The 18,957-nt window shown below is 51.6% G+C and overlaps 1 protein-coding gene across 1 annotated transcript in view; it reads right to left on the bottom strand.

Annotated features, from left to right (window-relative positions):
- EHMT1 (euchromatic histone lysine methyltransferase 1) overlaps window positions 1-18,957 on the bottom strand; it is a 107,693-nt gene that overhangs the window by 13,218 nt on the left and 75,518 nt on the right. The window contains 9 exon segments of the mRNA XM_044439882.1: window positions 448-552; window positions 983-1,084; window positions 3,517-3,639; window positions 5,375-5,481; window positions 9,433-9,515; window positions 10,891-11,058; window positions 12,292-12,518; window positions 15,958-16,101; window positions 17,729-17,874. Coding sequence (XP_044295817.1) covers window positions 448-552; window positions 983-1,084; window positions 3,517-3,639; window positions 5,375-5,481; window positions 9,433-9,515; window positions 10,891-11,058; window positions 12,292-12,518; window positions 15,958-16,101; window positions 17,729-17,874 — 1,205 coding nt within the window.

Genomic DNA, 18,957 nt, shown 5'->3' with positions numbered 1-18,957 from the left:
CCCTCAAAGCCTGGAAGGAAGTCCTTCCTAGTGGGTGGATCTTTTGGAGGAGCAGACCAGCATGGTGCTGGTCAGAGGTGTAAGCCCAAGGCTGGGCAGAAATGGAGAGACTGACTTTGTCTCTCAAGGAGGAAGAAGAAACATATTATTACCAGACTTGGGACGTCTTTTATCAAATGGCTAGAGAAGCAGGATTACACCTAGGGCTGAAATGTGCAGTAACTGCAGAGAGAATAAGAGAATGACCCAGTAGGTCCGATGTCTTTTGAATGATCATTTGTTTTATTTGTAGAAAATATAATAAAAAAAACTTAAAAAGATGTCCAAGCCCCTTGCACTGCCCTGAAGATTCAAGCCGCCCACCAGCCGGGGGCTCCCGAGTATCAAAAGGGGCACGGACAGGCTATCCGACTGTGTCCCCAGCCCCTCCTAAGCAGGAGCACTTACATTGTCACGGATGTTGATGTCGGACCCCTTGGCCAGCAGCAGCTTCACCAGCTCGACGTGCTTATACTCCGTGGCCCATATCATGGGCGTCCAGCCCCCATCATCCTGGGAAGAGAAGCAACCCCAGAATTGGCCGGGCCCGGGAGAGACACCGCACAGAGCCCACTCTCCTGCTGAGCCAGCCACCCCAACCCCGAAAGCTACAGCCCAGTGAGGCAGCACCAGTTCAGACCCCATCGAACTGGGAGATGCTTGCCTCCTTCCCGGCCCCCTCGCTTTACGGTGGACCTGTTTGCGGAGGCCTCCTTGGGCTTCCTTCCCCGTCTTCACGGATTTACCGGGCGGTGAAATGCCCCCATCTGGTCATGTGCAAAGGGGGCTGCTTCACACTGCCCTAGCCCAGGTGTGCACAGGACTCCCCACACATTTCCCCACTGAGCCCCAAGGGAATCTGCACACGGCAGCGTTACGCGCGCTCCAACCGCAGAGCGTGCTGCTCCAGAGACGGGGCCGGCGCGTGTGTGCCAAAGCGTACCTGGCAGTTGACGTCCACCTGCTCGTTGGACAGGAGATACTGCACCACGTCGTAATGGCCCTTCTTTGCCGCCAGGTGCAAACACGTTGAACCTTCTGCATCCTGAAGAAAAGCGCACCATCAGATCCACGTATCCCCCGAACCAGTGCGGAGCTTACAAAATGGATTTCTGGGCTCCGGGAGGAAATACACTGCAGAGCAGGGCCCGGTTGGTGTCACGCGACCCACCAAGCTGAAGGCAGAGTGACAGCAAAAGATTGTGTCCTGCCAGATACTTGAAAATCCTCCTCTCCGATTCTGCAGTCGCCATTTCGCCTGCCGGCAGAGAGCTAATAGGAAGCAGGCAGCTCTTAGTTCCTTGCAGACCGGATGCCAGTGCTTGAGGAGCACCAAGCGAATGGAACTGGTATCCTCTTGTTGCGAAGCACAGTGGTTAACACATGGAATAAACACTAATCTAACACAGGGAACGAAGCGAGGTGTTAGAAAAAGGAGTCGGCAGAAAGCACCAGTTCAAGCTACCTTTCTTGCGTGCTATCCGGTTTTTAAAATCAACTTCTTAAAAAAAAAATCAGTGGGAAATGCCAGGCAAGAGGGAAATTAGCACCTGAAGGAGAACAGCTCTACCCCAGCTCTCTCCCTGCCGTGCAACTTTTCCATTTTTTAAAAAAGTAGGAGAACTCAAGAAGTAATTCCCCGCTCCACAGGCAGAAGCAGCAGGGAAGCAATCCTCCGCAGAACTTGGGTTCTCCTGGCAGCTGAACCACGGTCCTTCTGGACCGCTCCTCCGCTTACAGAGCGTGGCAAGTGCCCCTCCATGAGATTTAAACCTCCAGCCCCCATACCCTCCTTACCAATCAAAGCCACAGAGGTTGCCTTCCAAGGGTTGTATTATCAAAATGCCAGCACCCTTCAAGGATGATTCATATGCAACAGACATAAATCAACCTAAATTCCAGGTTTATTATCCAATAATAATGATCTGAGAGGCTGAAGAGAACCCAGCCTTAGCATAAGTTACCAAAAGAAAAAAAGTGGTTTTATTTTGTTTTATTTAAAAGGGTAAATAACGCTTCTGGATGCGGGTGATTCACATTCTCAGGCAGGGAGAATGTTTGGCACGACATCGCGATCTTTACAGACCCTGAAGCGGGCTGCCGGAGAGATTGCTTCCTGCTTACGGAGATTCTTGGGGGCTTGCCAGTGAGCGCTGGCAAGCAGTCTTTGGCCGCTAGCTGCTTTTGGACACCGCTATCCTGCTCTGCTCTCTTGACTGCCTTCTCCTGACTACTCCTTCCAGAGGCCCTGCAGGATACTGACCCTGTCCTAGCCGGCTGGAAAATACTCTCCTGCCTCAGACCAGCCTCCACAATGGCCTGACAGAGGCTGACCCTCTGGACAGCCAGTGTTTTCCCCCGATGACGGGTGGGCAGGCACCAAGCAGAGAGGCATTTCCTGAGACCATCCAGGCTTGAGCCCCAGAACCACAGAGAGCTTTCCAAATATGCCGTTAGCAAGGACTGAGATTCCAGAATGCCGCCCACACACCTCACAGGGTCACGGTCACCTTTGCAGAGCACCTTGGATGCAGGCCGAGTCCCCTGTGCCCCGTGGCTGCACTGGCCCAGCATTATGTACGCCGACCGTCTCTAGGTCGGGGCATCACCTTGCTCTGCGTGGGCTGAGTGTCACCCCCCATCTGGGCCAGCCTGGAGTGTGGGGGACCGTGATTCAAAGCATGTGGGGGGTGCCGGGCGTGGCAGCAAAGGGCAGGTGATCTTTGCTATGCCACACCTGCAAGGAGCAAGCCAGCGACGGAGGTGTGGTGAGAGGCTGATGCACAGGAGGGCCCCGTTACAGGCCGACTGCACAGATTCCATCTGATCCCAACGAGGACTTGGAGGAGCAAGGGGGTCCCGGGACCTCAATGTCCCAGGGGTACCTCGTGAAGTTTCCCAGGCAGAGCGCGAGAACTGGCTTGTTTCAGAAGTGGGGGGGCAGTTGTGGGACCCAGTCCTTGACCCTGAAAGGAGCAGATGGGGGAACAGAACTCCCGGGTCCTTTCCCGTCATCTTGCCCTCAAGTGGAAGAGCCTGCTGGTGGGCGAAGCCAGATGCTTTATGGAAAGGCAGGAAGGAAAGGACGGTTCTGGCTTGGATTCAGCTCTGGGCACAGGCAGGCGCTTCCCCCTCAGCTTGGGCAGAAGGTTATTCGAGTGCACGACACTGTGAGGTTTCACCCAGAGCACCGCACTTCCAAAGGTGGCCTTGAGTTTGATAAGCAGACCAGATCACGACTGCTGGGTTCGGTATTGTACAACCGCCCCTGTGAAGGGCCAGTGCGCCTCTCCCCTTTTGGGGAGGCGGGGCCACCAGCGGGGGAGGAGCCTCCCACGGCCTCGGGTGCAGGCCGTGTGGGCCACAGGCTCTGCATCCCCGTAGCCCTTGCTGCCACACCCGTGGCAAACGGACCCCGTGGCAAGCGCGCAGAAGAACGCTAGCGTCGCTGAGCCAGAGTTCAAGAGCCAGCAGTACCTTGGGATCCACTAACGCGCCGGCCTTGATGAGGTATTTCACGGTCTCCAGGTGGTTGTTTTCCGCTGCCTCCATGAGGGGTGTCCGCTGGTCCTGAGAGCAGTTGTCTATATTAGCACCAGCCTGGAACAAGACAGAGCGACTGTGACCACCGCCGTTATCGGCTTCTTTGCTGCAGAGAAATCACGCATCGTGATTTCCACATCCTGCGCTACAGAGGAATGTACTGCTTCCTGTGCCCACGTGCCTGGGGACGGGCCTACGAGGCGGCCCGCTTTCACACAGCCATGGGCAGAAGCTAGACTGCAATACACAGGAGGGGTTTCAGTCACAGACGATCCGGGTTCCCACCATCTAAGAAAAGCAGCGGCCCTATAACAAGAACCTGCTAAGATTAGGAACGTCTGAGCCGATTCGGAGGTTTTTGTCAGGAAGGAATTGTGAGCTCTGGAGGAATTCCTGGGAAAGGAATTCTGTAATTCCAGAAGTGCGTCTGCAGCACAGGGTCCTGTGGGTGGCTCTCGGGTCTCCAGCAAAAGAGCACAGGGAGGCCCTTCAGCACAGAAGGCTTCCTCACGCCAGGTGCAGAAACATCTGGGTTCCAATGCAAGAGGAGCGTTTTCTGCATGAGAACCATTATGCGATCACCAACATATTCCAGTTGTGGAGAAAACCCTCTGAGTGGCTGCAGGGCTGTCCCCTGGCCTAGTTCCAAGATGAAGCAGCTCCATGTTCCCGCACAGTTCCTGATCTGCCCTTCTGTAGGGCGAGAATTAGTGCCACCACCGTCAAAGCTGAATCGCTTTGCTCTCTAAAGAGACGCTGGATTCCATGAAACTCGGGATTCCAAGCGACTGTGCTTTCTCTGAACGGGTAAATGCATTAAAAAGAAAGCACGGAGCAAGCCAGAAATGTTTCACCCACGGCAAGAGCTGCCTGTCTCCATATTCCTCCACACCGTGTGCATAACTAGAGCACTGTTTCTGGGAAAAGTTAGGCTTTTATTCTAAGAAGCGTCTCTCAAGTTCACCTCCCATAAAATGAGAATGAGCACAGGATTCCCTGTGCAACAGAACTGAGGTGCTGCAGAGCCCAATGGGATCCAATGGGATGTCACGTTTCCATGGCAGTTTTATTCCCCACCTCAGCCTCCACCTTCTGTTCCACTGCTTTCCACCAAGGGATTAAGGGTGTCGGGCAGCGTTCTCTGCCCCCAGTTTATCCTCACGACAACCCTGCAAAGTAGGGCAAGGCCCTGGAGCGACATCACCCCATTAGGAGATTTGTGGCTGAGCCAGGATTTGAAACTGGTTTCCCTGGTCCCTGGTCTGACCCCCTACCCCGAACTGATGGAAAGTTAGAAGCTCTGATCTTTGAAAGGACGGCTGAAGTCCTCCAGCTCCTTACAGAAATGTGAAAAGGCTCTTCACAGGGAAGGATAGTTGGCTCAATGGAAGAGCATCTTGTTTGGGATGCAGGAGGTTCTGCCTTCAATTGCAGGTCCTTCCAGATAAAGCTGGGAAGGGCCCAGTGAAAACCCTGCGTGGCTGTTAGCCCTGTTAGCAGATCAGTAGCTCCACGAAGTGATGGGCTGAATTGTGCTAGGCAGCTCCCCACATCTCCGAATTGGCACTTACAGGGGTCCCGGGTGAGTGTTACTCGCTCCCAGAGGGGGTTGGATTTTGCAATACATTTCTCATACCCTAGAAGACTTTTGGTATCCCTTTAGTAAAATAGGAGCAGCCCAACAACTCTGCTGGTGGTGGACTGGCCAGGGGCTCTTTGGTTGGAGTTGGAAAAGGCAGGGTAGAGATGGTCAGGCAGCTGATGGAAAAGCAAAAACGAACAAAGGATGGACCTGAACCAGCATATGGCAAACATCGACGTGTCCGGACTCTGCAGCTGCGTGGAGGGGGCTTCTCTTATTCTGGTGCTCCATTTTGAAGTTGGGGTCAATCCCGTCCACTGGAAAAGAAAACACAGACATTTTCCAGCTGAGAGAGAGAGGTACAGACACGAAGCAAATCCACAGTGGGAAGACGGGAAGGAGAGAGGGGTGTGAGGGCTGTCTCTAACGCGGGGGTGAGACTGGATCCCAAATCTTGATCGTCTTTGCTAGCTCAAACGACTAGCTCTGTCTGCGTACCAAGCTGTGAATAGACCACGTGACTTGGCAGAACAATCCATGGAGTGCCCAGCAGAGGGTGGGATTCGTCGTGGCTTCTTCTGTCCCTCCTTCCCCGGGCCCTCTACCTCCCTCACAACAAAACCTGTCTGGACCCTGTGCCACACCTCCTCCCATGCACCATCAGGGGCTTTGTTTCACGTTGCTTTCCAGGGCCTCAGACACACTTATTTTGCTTATTTTCTGATTTCAGAATTTGCCAAAACAAGACAACTCCTGTTTCATTTCCCTTGATTTAACTTTCCAGGAGAAAAATACACAAGTGATAAACTAAGTGCTTTTTAATTGTCTTGGATTCCAGGAGCTTGATTTTGTGCCTGCAGCCTTTGTTGATCAAGGAGGAAGCTTGTGTAATGTCCAGAAAAGAAACTGAGAGGTCACACAGTCTTCTCAAAATACATCCTAAAGTCACAGCATGGCACCATCCGAACTAGAGCTCACTCAGAAATACAGTTTAGAAGGCTATTATTTTCGTGCAATCATGGAGAAGTTGCATTTATACTCTGGTATGTCGTGCCAAACCAAAGGGAACTAAAGAAATGTTTACAGCCGCTGAATGAATGGATAAACAAGACTAATAGAGACATGTAAGTCTTAGCAGACTATTTCCACATGTTGGAACAGCTTTCCTTCCCTGCACTTATGTTTTCAGTCTGCCCGAGATGACAAAAATATATCAAAGGCCACTCAGTCTCCTCTCGATCCTGTTTAAGCATTTGTCTTCCAAGTGTTTTTTCCCCTGATCTAGTTTTTATGCATGACATTCTGAATGAATTGATGCGTCTGTTAGAATATCTGCAGAGGAAGCGTTACTACTAAGGGCAGAGAAGCATATTGGAAGGTACAGGAGAAAAATGCAAAAGCCATTTTAGGAAAACTTGGAGGACGTTTTAGAAGTAATAGGCTCAAATGTAAACCCAGTTCTGCCACCTTGACAGATAAGTGCTGGACGTAACTGTTCTTTGCCCTGCCTTCATACCAAAACTAGCATTGAGGGTGGATTATTTACTGAAATGTGGAAGCAGCCCTCATGGATCCAAAATCCAGAGTTACAAAACCGTATCCATCAAGATGCTATGCAACGGAAGTGGTTTTCCAGAGCTCCCACACACTGTAAAGGGAGCTCTGGTGTCACGTTTTGGACAGTTCAGTCCATGAACCTGCCCCTTTCTTTCGCGCCTCCCTGCTCCAATTCCTAGCAGAAGTTGACGCTTTCCTCCTCGGCCATTTGGGGTAGTCTAAGTCAGAGTTGAAGCCAGTTCGACACATTCGCATCTTGTGAAATGTAGGAAGGGGGAGAGCAGCAGAGAAGGTGCCATTTTCTCTCCAGTTATCTGCCTTCGGGGAATTCCTGAAGACAGCTGCGTTGAGATTTCTGCTCCATACGCCAGCGAAAATGAGCCCCAGACACGCTCTACCAGAAGTCCCGGCCTGTTAGAGATTACAAGCATGCGGGTTTCCAAAACGGTTTCCAGGATGCAGATCCAGCTGCTAAGAATGAACAGCTGGATACTGCCAAAGCAACGCATTCAAATGCAGTTGTGTGACGGGGGCGATCGGAAGGGGCGGTGAGCAAAACTACCTGCTGACAATGAGCTCTCGGTGACGAGTGCCATGCCAAACAAGTGTCAGAGACGCCACATGAGCTATGCAGGTATCTTACCACTCATAAACCAGGGGAGCACTTAACATATAACACACCTGGCGTGGTAAGTGATTGACTTCAACAGCACTGATTAGAAAGATCAGGTGGAAGAAGCCACTCGAAGAAGCCACAGGCATTGTATCAATGTAAAAGGTTTGTCTCAGTTTGCAGATTGCCAGGGGCTGTAAATTTAAGGTGGGGGGGGGAAGAGTCCCTTGCCCAGGGGTCAAGGTCAGCTCTCTGGTGTTTGCCAAAACACCACCCCTCTCTACTGTGCCTAAACCACCCCCCGCCCCACACACACACACACACACCCCAACTGTTGGGTAGTTTTCTAGAGTTTTGTAGTTTTTCTCCCATAGACCGCTCCTAAAATGAACTCTCTGACATGAAGAGTCTTAGCCCCAAATGGGGAAACATTCTTGAAGTTCTGGCCACAGCCTTCTTGCCTTTAGTTTCCTCCCCACCGCTGGGAATGAGGTCCCCAAGGAATTTGGCTTAAACAGGGTTTTCACTCTGCAAAGCTTGCCTGAAACTATTCTATCGGGCTGGATATGGGGAAACGCAAGCATGGGGCTGAGGGCGGGGAAAGGGATCAAACTGGTGAGGAAGAGAAGGAATCTTGCAAACCGTTACATGCCGCAGTGGGACAAGAACTGGTGGGCTGCGGTGGCTTGGTGGATCCTTTATCTTCATGTATTTATTGTTTCCCTCCGGGACCTCTCTTCCTGTCTTTATTTCCTTTTATTATTCCTACATTTCACGCAGTCCCACAAGCTAATTTCGTACACGTGAGTGTTTATGTACCTTTCATCTTCAAAGACGTTCACTCTGTTTAGTGAGAATGAATTAGTTTTAAAAGCACTCCAAAGCTCATGAAGAGTGGCATCTGTTTAAGTAGGGGTGTAAAAGCCAGGCTGTTACTGATGTGAAATTCTGAGCAACACACCCAAAGGTACAAGCATAACCACAGACTTATGGACCTGGCCTTATTTTATCCATTTATCAGCCTTGTGTGAGATAAGTTAGACTACGAAAGTCACCCGGTTGGCCTTATGACTCAGTTAGGATTTGGACCTGGGTCCTAATCATGGCACTGCACAAGAATACCTACAGGGCGTTGACCCAACCAGCCATTTTCCCTATCCCTCCTTGCCCCAGAAAAAATCGAGAGGTAATTGCAGACAGAAAAGCCTTTCACTCATGATTCTGTCACTGTTGGGATGAACGACACAACATCTAGCAAGGCATCAAGGGGAAACCTAACGACCCAGCAATTTGAAAGTGGACTGATTGGTGATCGCTGGCCACGTGCACTCCAGCTGATACGACCTTGTCACGGATCTCTCTCTCTCTCTCTCTCTCTCTCTCTCTTTCATCAGTGCAGTTCTTATTTTAGTCACTTGGGCTATCCTGAGTAGAGCCAGAGGAGTACTTGACGACACGAGCCTCGCGGAGACCAGAGAAGAGCGCATACTACAGATAAACGGGATTAACGAGGGGAAGAAATGGCTGGAAATTATGCAAAGGATACGAGAGAGAAGGCAGAGACATGGCACGGCCGAGACCAGAACCTGAGGTGCTTCGGCTGCTCATTTCCACTCCCCCCACACCCCACCCCGTGATTAAGCCAGTCCAAGGAGGACTCGGCTGAGAAAAAAGACAGCCCAACAAGGCCTACCAAGAGAGGCAAGGAAAGGCAGCATGCTGGAGGGAAAGCCACACCTTTCAGGCGGGCCTCACAACTTCACGAACGCACGTCTGAATGCTTCGGAGAGTTCCAGGCGCAGGAGAGCCTGATTAATCCCCATTCTGATGACCCCACAAGTCAACTCTGGGGCTCAAAATACCTTTGTTCTGCCCTCTTCCCCAGCATGGGTGCCGGGTGGGTCTGCCGGAATGCAGCTCCCACCATCCCCAGCCAGCATCACCACGCTGGCTATGGATGATGGAAACAGCAGGCCAACGCTCCCGGAGGGCACTAGTGGGGGTGGGGTTACAGCATCAATTGGGGCAACAGCCCAGTCCAACCAAACGCTCTCTGCTCCGTGTGACGCAGAGAAGAGGAAGCAGGGGAAGACCTTACCCAGCATGAGCAGAACCTTCTGCAGTTCCCCTTGCCTTGCAGAGAAGTACAGCTGTTTGGAGTGAAACCGCAACTTCTTGGGTCTGCCAGAGGAGGAAAAGCATCATTACTAACGTTGCTTCCCAACCTGGAATGCCTTCCTCTCCTCACCTTACACTTAACTGCACAGATAGAGGACACACACCTGGAAAAACCCCCAAGGCATCTTTCGTTCGGTCTTCTACTGCAGCCTTCCCCAGCCTGGCCTCTTTCAGAGGCATTTGGACCACAACCCCCAGAATTCCCATCCAGCAGCGCCATGGACTGGGAATTCTGGGTGTTGCAGGCCAAACATGTCAGGATGGCACAAGGTTGGGGAAGGCAACATGTCTTGATCAATGGCTGCAGCATCAGTATGGCAGCCCTGTCTGGGCAGCCAGCTGCGACACAGGTGAGCCTCTTCCACCAGCCCTGCATTATTTCCCGCACTCAGGACCTCTTGAAGCGAGAAGACCCACATCCCCACACAAATGGGAGCCATTCGCAGGCTCAGGAGAACCCCAAAAGTCTGCGGAGGTGCCCAACATCTTTAGAAACCCCCAAAGCAGTTCGAGGAGGACTGAACACATGCTCAGTGGGGATGGACAGCTGGTTGACTTATGGGGAAGATGGGCGGAAAGGGAAGAACTGAGCTGGACACCATGGCTGGTTCTGCAGCGCACTCTTTCTCTGCAAAGCATCCTTGCCATTCAGCTTATCCATGGAAATAAGCTCCTGTTTGTGACATTTCTCTTCCCCCACCAAAGAAAACTAATTAAAAAATTGCTGAATCAAATGACCAGACCGTCTTCGGCACTATGGAAAGCCTTTATGCACCCAGGCCTTTTTATCTGTAAGCAGCCTGTGGGTTTTATTTATCTGTTCTGCTGAATGTTATGGCTTCTTATTAATGGCTGCTTTCTGCCGTTTTGATCTATTTAGACCACCTTGTGTTTTCTTACTGTTTTAATCATGGTTATAAGCTACCTCGGACATTTTTATAGGAGCAGGGTGCACAAATGTAAACAAACGACGTCTAGACATGTGGATCGGGGGCGGCTTCATTGACCAAAGCACCATGTCGACAGTGTTACATCAGTCTTAGGCCAAGAAGATTTTGACAAATTTGTTGGACAAATTTGGTAACGCTGGCCTGAAAAATAGCTTGGCATGCAGAACCAAGACTTCACGCACTCTTTTAGAGGGAAAGCAGAGTTCAAGGTACCTAGTTTATTATTTTTTTCCTTTGGGACCCAGAGGTCCAGCAGCTAGAGAGAGATCCAAGCCGGAAGCTGGAAGGATTCGAACTGGTCACAACACGGTGTGCACACTGGGAGAACTACAACGCCCTCCCGCCACCCTCAGAAAAAAAAACTTGACATCTGAGATCGGATGCTCTAACAATGGCTTCTGTGGACTGTTGGGGAGTTGGGTTCTTACTTTTCTGAATCGAGGGCAATCAAAGCACTTTCCAAGGTTTCTTTAACTGGTCCCTGAGATAAACCAGTTGGGGCAGGTTTAGGAAAGGCCGACGTCCCAGCCAAGTCAAAACCTTCAGCAGATGAGCTCTCCGATCTACCTTCTTCAGATGGCTGCGTTCCCGTCCCACTGTGACCAAGAAAATAAAGAAAGGAGAAGATGCCAACTCTACAACAGTTCATACCATTTGCATCTCTTGCATCAAGCAAGGAAAAAATACAGGCTTTTAAAATACCCCAACGGCTTCTACGAATCCATAGCAGCACTGCAAGTAATTTTGTGACCCCTCCATTCAAGTCGCCCCTCTCCTCAAAGACCTTTCAAGGCAGGCAAGAAAACCAGGCGGAACATCCTCAGCAGACGGCTTCACTTCACCCTGCAGGCAGAACAGCTTGCTTGCTTGCTTGCCCCCGATCTAAAAGCAACCTACAGCAGAAAGTCGGCACAGAAGGTGCTCAAACATAGATCTGCTCTGCATGTAACCACCACCCTGGGGCTAAGGAATCAATGGATTCCCAACTGCTCACCCAATGGCTCCTCTGAATTCCCAAATGAGCCTCTGCCTCATTCCCAGATTACACGTAACCCAGCAACACCTGGATCTCTGGGCCGTTGGGAGAAGCAACCCAGCATCTCAACTCGTGCTCGTGAAACATGCGATCCCTTCACCTATCAGAGGAAGTGATACAGTCCGAAGAGGAAGCCAAGCGCTTATTGGATCTTCCCACACATGTTGTCTGAAGGTAGGAAGGTCCTGGAGGTCACAACTGCACAGCTTGATCCTGCAACAGAAGCATCCCTCTTCCGTGCTGCAGTTGGAGCTCCCAAGACACGCTGTGCTGAATGGGGTGATGCGGTAGACAAACGACGGCCAAGCAACGGGGGCCTTGTGGGATCCCATGGGTAGCTGGGTGGCCGTGCTATGAACAGAATGCTGGACGAGATGGACCGAGGCCTGCCCTGCTCTTGCGCTCTTCTCCTCTCCCTGGAGCTGACTTCATTTCTCAGCCGAGGAACTTCAGCTGAGCTGAAGGACTTACGCCCATGGAAAAGCCAGTAACAATGGTGCTAGGAATCTGGGGGTGGGGCCAGGATGCCCCGAGGGAGCCCCTTCCTTGCCGCTGTTGCCCATTTTCTCCCCCTCCCAGCCTGACGAGCATCACTTCCCAGGAGGAGGATGCAAGACCGACGACAACGAATGTGCCCACTCTTTGCTCGGATTGTGCCCCGAGGCGTGGAGAGGGCGGGCAGGTAGGCCAATGCAGCACGATGGGCCACAAGCGAGGGCAGATGACTGGGCAGCCCACGGCGGGGCACGTGCCCCGGCGAGCGAGCGCCCGCGACCCCAGCCCTTGGACTTGCCTTCCGGTCGTCGTGTCTGCCCTGCCCTCCGAGGGGCCGGGCTTCTTCGGCTCGTAGGTCAGCAGAAGCGTGGAGGTGGTGTCCGCCTTCGCCACAGTCACTTCTTTCGCCTTGGAGGCCTCCTCCCCACAGTGGGGGCAGTAGCTCAGCCCCTTGACCTGGGAAGCGCAGTCCTTGTGGAACCGGTGGGAGACGCTGCTCTCCGGCTGGCATTCCATGAAGGTCCCCTGCAGAGGGAGACGCAAAGAAGGCACGTTCACACCCGGCAGACCGCCGCGCCCCGCTTCACCTGGGCATCGGAACATGCCCATGTGCGGCATGTCCATGCACGCACACTGTCTCTCTTCGGGACAGCTACCGTCGAAGGGCTGAGAAACCCAACACTTAGCCAGCCACAAGCAGATCTTGTGAAACAGTCCAGCTGACCGTCTCCAGTCCTCACATCTAGTAACTCTTCCCTGGCGAATTCGTAACTGCTAAAAACTGAGCCTATGGTGCATTCGCTTCGGTGGGGACCCCCTCAGTCCCTCCCTTCACACTCTCTTTCTCTCAGCGCATTCCTCCACCAAGCACCAAGGACCAGAAAGGGCCCCCTAGTTAATCACATCCTTCATATGCCTGGCTTATTACAGATGGGTATTATTTATTTAATTTCCATGGCACCCCATAGCCGAAGCTCTCTGGATGGTTTGCAACAGTGCATGAAACGGAACAGTAAAATGCAGTACAAATAACATAAAGCAGCACTGTTCAAATAGCTTAGAATATGGTATAAAATACAATTAAAAGGCCTAGCAAGGAGAAGAATCAACAGGATGATCAAGGAGATCTTTAAAGGTCTCCACACACAGGACTTCCTTGAGCTGGTGCCAAAATGGTCCATGTGGTGCCAGGTTGGCCGCAGCAGGGAGGGTGTTCCGAGGAAGGGAGTGGAGCACGCGCTTGACTCTCCAGTTGGGATGCTGGCACAGCAAAGCAAGGATGAAATCTGGGGGTGCTGCTACGTCCTTCGAAGAGAGCGTCGGCAGAAAAGCAAGCTTCCAGAAAGGTTATAGTTGAGAGGCGTGGCTAGAACGGAATGGCACTTCCCAGCAAGATGCGAGAAAGGCGTGACTGGATAGAGCATCCAGCCAGAGGGTCGAGCAGGTGCCGCCACTCACAGGTTTGGGGGGCTCCCTCCCCTACCGAGACCCAACCATCCTAGATCTGCACCTTGTCCTCTGGGATTTCTAAGCCCCAGGGGAAACGGAAGCTCAGCACTGGCACCGTTAGAGCACCACCCCAGTTAAGCCGGGCTCTCTGCACCCCAGGGGGGGGAAGCGCTTTAACGCACCTCAGTCCAGATGTCCCTTGTAAGACTCCCAGCAGGGAAAAATCATCTCGCCCCAGTTTTTCCAGCAGACCAGGTGGCTTGATCACAAAGCGCTTTGTCGCATGACCTTTCAAAGTCTCTGAATGCTTCTCGCACTACAGACGTCAACTTCGTTCGAAAGAGCTGACAGAACGCGAGAGAGGCCCTCGGAACCCAACCGGCTCGTGCAGGCAGGTGTCAGACGCACAGCGCAAACCCAGCAACTGCATCATGTATGGAAACCATCCAAAAGCTGCTTTTCTTTTCGCAAAGAAGCCAAACCGACTTCAACAACACGCTGCACGGCGAGGAAGAAAGGGCGACCTAAATCCAAAGCTACTCTGTGCAGCCCCTGAAGGCAGCACCTTGACCGTGTGAGCTATCACCGTGTGGGTGACGTGGATGTGGTCACTGCAGCTGGACAACTCCTTCAACAAGGCACAGCGGACCATGAACTCCTCCAGATATTCTTCAGTGACAACTCCCATCATCTTCTCCCACTGACTCTTTTGGCTGGGGCGAAGGGAGCTGAAGCCCCAGAACATCCAGAGGGCTACAGATTCCCCAGGACTGAGCTAAAGAATTGCCCGACTTGCTTTTCTCACTTCACATCACACTATTTTTCTTCCTCACACTTTGGGGTGGAAGAAAAAGGAAAATTCAGGGTTTCAGAAATCCTGCAAACTGTACTTCAAAGCTTGGTTTTACTCTCTCCCATTCTCATTTGTGACCTGTTTTCTCAGTTTGCTCCAACGGGAAGCTGCATTGTTCAAACACGTGCCCTGTATATCTGAAAATGCAACTATTTAAAAACCCTTACCTTAAAATGCACAATTTCCATTTCTCTCCATGAAATGCGAGTTATTTAAGCATGCATTTCTAAGGGTGCGCACTGGAAAAGTGCTCACTTAAAGGGATGCATTTTTATGTGTGAATTTTGTCAACATGAATGCTTGGGGTTGCCAACAAAGCCTCGGCGAGTGATCTGTAGACTCAAACAATTTTTGTGTCCCCCTAAGTAGCACCTCAAGACACGGCAGGGAAAATGCAGCCGAATTCAGTCTGGAAATACAACTTGTAAATATTTTGGGGGGGCCCAGTTTAACAACAAGGCCTTGCAAACGGAGAAGGATAAAGAACTGGCACAAGGGAGCACCCCGACACCCCAGCTCTAAAGCAGGCTTCAGTGGGGAGATGGAAACACCTGCCAGGAAGGACATGGGCACCTTGCGACCTCTCCCTGGTGCGCTACATTGATCAGGTCAGGTGGAAGAACGGCCCACCAACGCGTCCGCCACGTAGTTTCAGGTCAGGGGAAAGAAGGGGTGTCTTCCACCACAGCTGAGAGACGTCAAGGTGCCCAGATGCTATGACAGCAGCTGGCTTTGAAAGAGGGCTGCGTCCCATTCATGCACAAGGGCCCCTGATATTGATTGCACCCGACTCCTGCATCCAACACCCAGTTCAGAAGCGATGCCCATGAAAACAGCAGGTGCTGAGGGGCAACCGTGGGAGAGAGCTTTGCCTTCCTGGCCCCACTGGGAGAGTTCCTGGAGGCCATCGTGGGAAGGTCAACCAGATGGCTTTCTGGCATGAGCTCTGAGGACTTCATCTACCCTTCGGCCACCCTATCGATGCAGCACAGACGCATGGGCACCCTCTCCCTGCCCCGAAGGGAGGACACAAAGAGCCCGTTCTTGATTGGGTTGGCAGTGTTTTTAAAGTACGTCTTGCTTTACATCGGTCCTGATATTGTACTGCCTGCATTTCTGTGTCAACCACATCCAAGGAGTTGACACGGAGCATCGCACTCTTGCAAACTACATAAATAAGAAACACATTTCCTCCCACAAATCTTTTGTTTCTACCTGGCACCCTCTCCAGGAGTTAGGGCCAGCACCTCTCATAACTGTTAAGCATTGGCTATGACACCTGGGGCTGATGGGACCTGTGGCCCAAACCATCAGGAAGGCAGCAGACTGCCTGGTCTTGTACTAGCAGTGGTGTTGTTCCAGTCGAGTGTTCAACAGACACTGCAAGACACCTGCCTGCAAGGGGCAGCTTTCTCCCAACTAAAAGATATTTTGAACCCGCATTTCCAAAGACCTGCTTTGACAGCGCCTGAAAGCCCACGTCGCAAAACCGTCGTCCTGCCTGCCTACACTGTTAAAAAGAAGAGAGCTTTTTTTTACTGGGTAGACCACAAGAAATGTAAATGGAATAAACGATGCACCGCCAGAGTTCAAGAGAAGAAGGGGCGGAGACGGCTGTTCCTCCCCTTCCTGCAAACTCCAACGCCCTCCCCGGGGGCTCACCGCTGCACAAAAGAAGCCACAACCAGGGCAGCACTGGTGCTTCACCATCCTCCCTCTGTGGTCCTCGCACAGCACCAGGAGCTGGACTTTGTTGGAAGGACGCATCAGCTCGTTCTTCAGCACACGGTTTGTGCATCGGCTCAGCTGGAGGGGAGAAAGGGAGATGCCAATCTTGGACGCAGAGCCCAGTAGGGCAGGGCAGGGCAGGGCAGGAGGGAGGGAGAGACAGACAGACAGACACTTTCATAGCAAACTGTGTGATCTGAGAGCAATTTCACTCACTGCACTGGATGAGTTGCGGCCTTCTTGCAGCAACTCAAACGCGCACCAAGCAACCTTGGGAAAAACTGCAGCAGAGAAATACTCCACTCTGTTCTCAACCACAGATCTGCAGCCAAGCAAAAGCGACGTGCCTTCAGAGCCAGAAATGCAACCAAGGCAGTTATGTCGGCACACGACTCACGCAGCCACTGCAAAGCGCCTAAACTTGGGCTTGCTAAGAAGCCAAGTCAGAAGCTTGTTAAGAAGCCAAGCAGAAGTCCCGTCCACTTGGGTGTCAGCATGAAAAGGTCTCCGCTCAAGGAAAGGATCCGTCTTAGCACTGGTCCCGATCCGTGAAGGCTCCTGGTTCTTTCAAAATATGAGGCCTCTGTCACCTGCGTGAAGCATCACTTTGGAAGAAATCCTGAGCCTCCCTGACCATGTTTCCGTGGCTCTCTTCTCACTCCTACCACGGAGGTTCACCACTGCATGCCCAGATCAAGGAAACCATTCGGTTGTGCAACAGTTATTCATACACTGCTGTATTTGCATACTACTGATAACTAGGCTCAAACACAAAATGACAAATTTCCATGGGTATGGCCCTAATTACTTGTGGGTTCCGTTTGTGGCTTCAGCGCTGGAAGCGTCCAGGTGAATCAGACCTGGGATTCCACGCCAACAGCAGCCGATCACTGACCATTAATACCTCTGCACTGGCGCATGCAGGAACCTAGTGTGGGTTCCCAAAACTGCCAAACGTTTTCCCGTCCGCCTCGCTTAACCTCATTACCGGCAAAGCCATTCTATTTTACAACAGAACGCTACAGCTAAGTAACCACATGGACAAAAAGGAAAGGATGCAACTTGCGCTTCGACATAAAAATTCAAACTTCCTTCATCGTGACCAGTGTACGAAAGGTACCAGGGTCACTGTCACCGGGTCGCTTGCTTTCCCAAATACAGCAGCTCCCAGTTCAAAGAGCCAAACGATGCCCAAGCCTGATCATCAAGCTGCGGACACACCAACTAAACCCTGGAGGAAAACGCATCTGCCAGTTATCTCCTGACTACAGACCTTTGTTAGAGGTTGGCCATCCTGGCAGGGGCTAACTGGGAAACCAGAAGCACTAACCAGATTCCCAGTATCGGAAGACTGTTCTTTGATCACTGAACAACATTCAGTGGGAGTAGTTTCATGCCAGAAACTTTCTGGAGGCAATACAAAAAAGAGGGATAACAGAAGGGTAACAGAGGCAAAGAGAAGACTGGATCGATGCGCATGGCGGGGGACCAGGAGGCCTTCTTTGCAAGGATCTCATCCTTGCACGGAGATCTCTTGACGAAGCCAAGATGTTGACTTCGCCCCACTCTGGGACCTTAGCGTACGTATTGGAAGAAACCAACGGATCAGCCTTTCCAACCAGCCTGGTTGTGTGTGGCGCTCCGGTTGCTCATGGCGTTGCCCCCAAAAAGACTGACGGGGAAGGAGGGGAAGTGCCACACGCACCTCTTTATCCACGCTTTCGGTTGCCATGCACTGGTTGTTGGCGAGTGTCGTGATCTCCCGGCTTTTGGGCGTTTCCATTCGACAGCTACAGAGAGGCACTTCCTGGAGACTGTCCGCTTCCATTGCTCCCGGGCCATTGGAAAGACCTGTGTGGACATGGAGGAGGAAAGGAAGGCAAACCAGGCAGTGAGTGAGAAGAAGCGCATTGCTCCAGACCGAGCAAGCAGCGCACGGATGAGGCAAATGACCCATTCCCCCCGCCAGCTGGGACATGGAACAGCTTTCGGGAAACTGGGCAGCCAACTTTTGCCAGGTGAGCTTTTCATCTGGCTCTAAACCATCAGCACGGGGAGATTGGGCCAGAGCCAAGGCTGGCAGGTCTTTCGGCAAAAACTCAGACAGCACCAAACAAAGGCGGATCCACACAGCTCTTGGTGGGCGTCATTTTGCGACCTCGCAGAAGCATGCATGGTGCTTCTACAGCTGTATAGGATGGGAAAGGGGCAAGGCCAAGCAGAGAGAGTCCCCTGGGTAGGATCCATTCCACCATGTTCCTCTTCCCCCTGAGCAAGCTCGGAGGAGCTGACCCAACGAGCTGACCCTTCCTCCACCCAAGCAAAGTTTTGTGTTTTAGAAGTAAAAAATCGCAAAGAAAATGTTTAACTAGATAAGGAGACCGTGTATCTGAACTTCTTAGTATTATTGCTAAAAAAGAAGGTTCTGTCTGAAGAAAAAGTGCAGGATAGAAAAATCGACACTGGAATCAGAGCGAAGTGTGAATGATGGAAGATGAGGGAAGGAAGGTCGCCACAAGGAAGGAAAGCTTTCACTTCTGTGGAGAGAGAAAGCCTTCTGCTCCCTCAATTATTCAGAAAAGCCACTGGGCTCCTACTGTGCATAAGTCCATATTCGTACAGGGTCAGCTTCTCTTAGCTTCAGGGGCCTTTCTCAAGGAAAACCAGGGAGTAGCTAAGGGTTTTTTCAGTGGTTACGGGAAGTTCTCCCCACAGAGACTTTGCCCAATTCTAACATTGTGATCTAAAATACCTAGGAACATACAAGGCCTGGTAAAGATCCTATTTCTACTTCACCAGGCATTTTAATTTTCCATTTTTTCACTTTCTAAAGTGCATTTGTGTACTTTAAGATCATTGCACTGCTGTTGGCTTTCACTTCTTTTTAAACTAGTTTTATCTCGCTTTAATCTTTTTTTAAAATTACATTATGCT

Source organism: Varanus komodoensis, unplaced genomic scaffold (genome assembly GCF_004798865.1).
Source record: "Varanus komodoensis strain SLA01 unplaced genomic scaffold, ASM479886v1 scaffold36, whole genome shotgun sequence".
Lineage (NCBI taxonomy): Eukaryota > Metazoa > Chordata > Lepidosauria > Squamata > Varanidae > Varanus > Varanus komodoensis.
The sequence above is the reverse complement of the archived record's forward strand: the minus strand, read 5'-3'. Positions and strand labels throughout refer to the sequence as shown.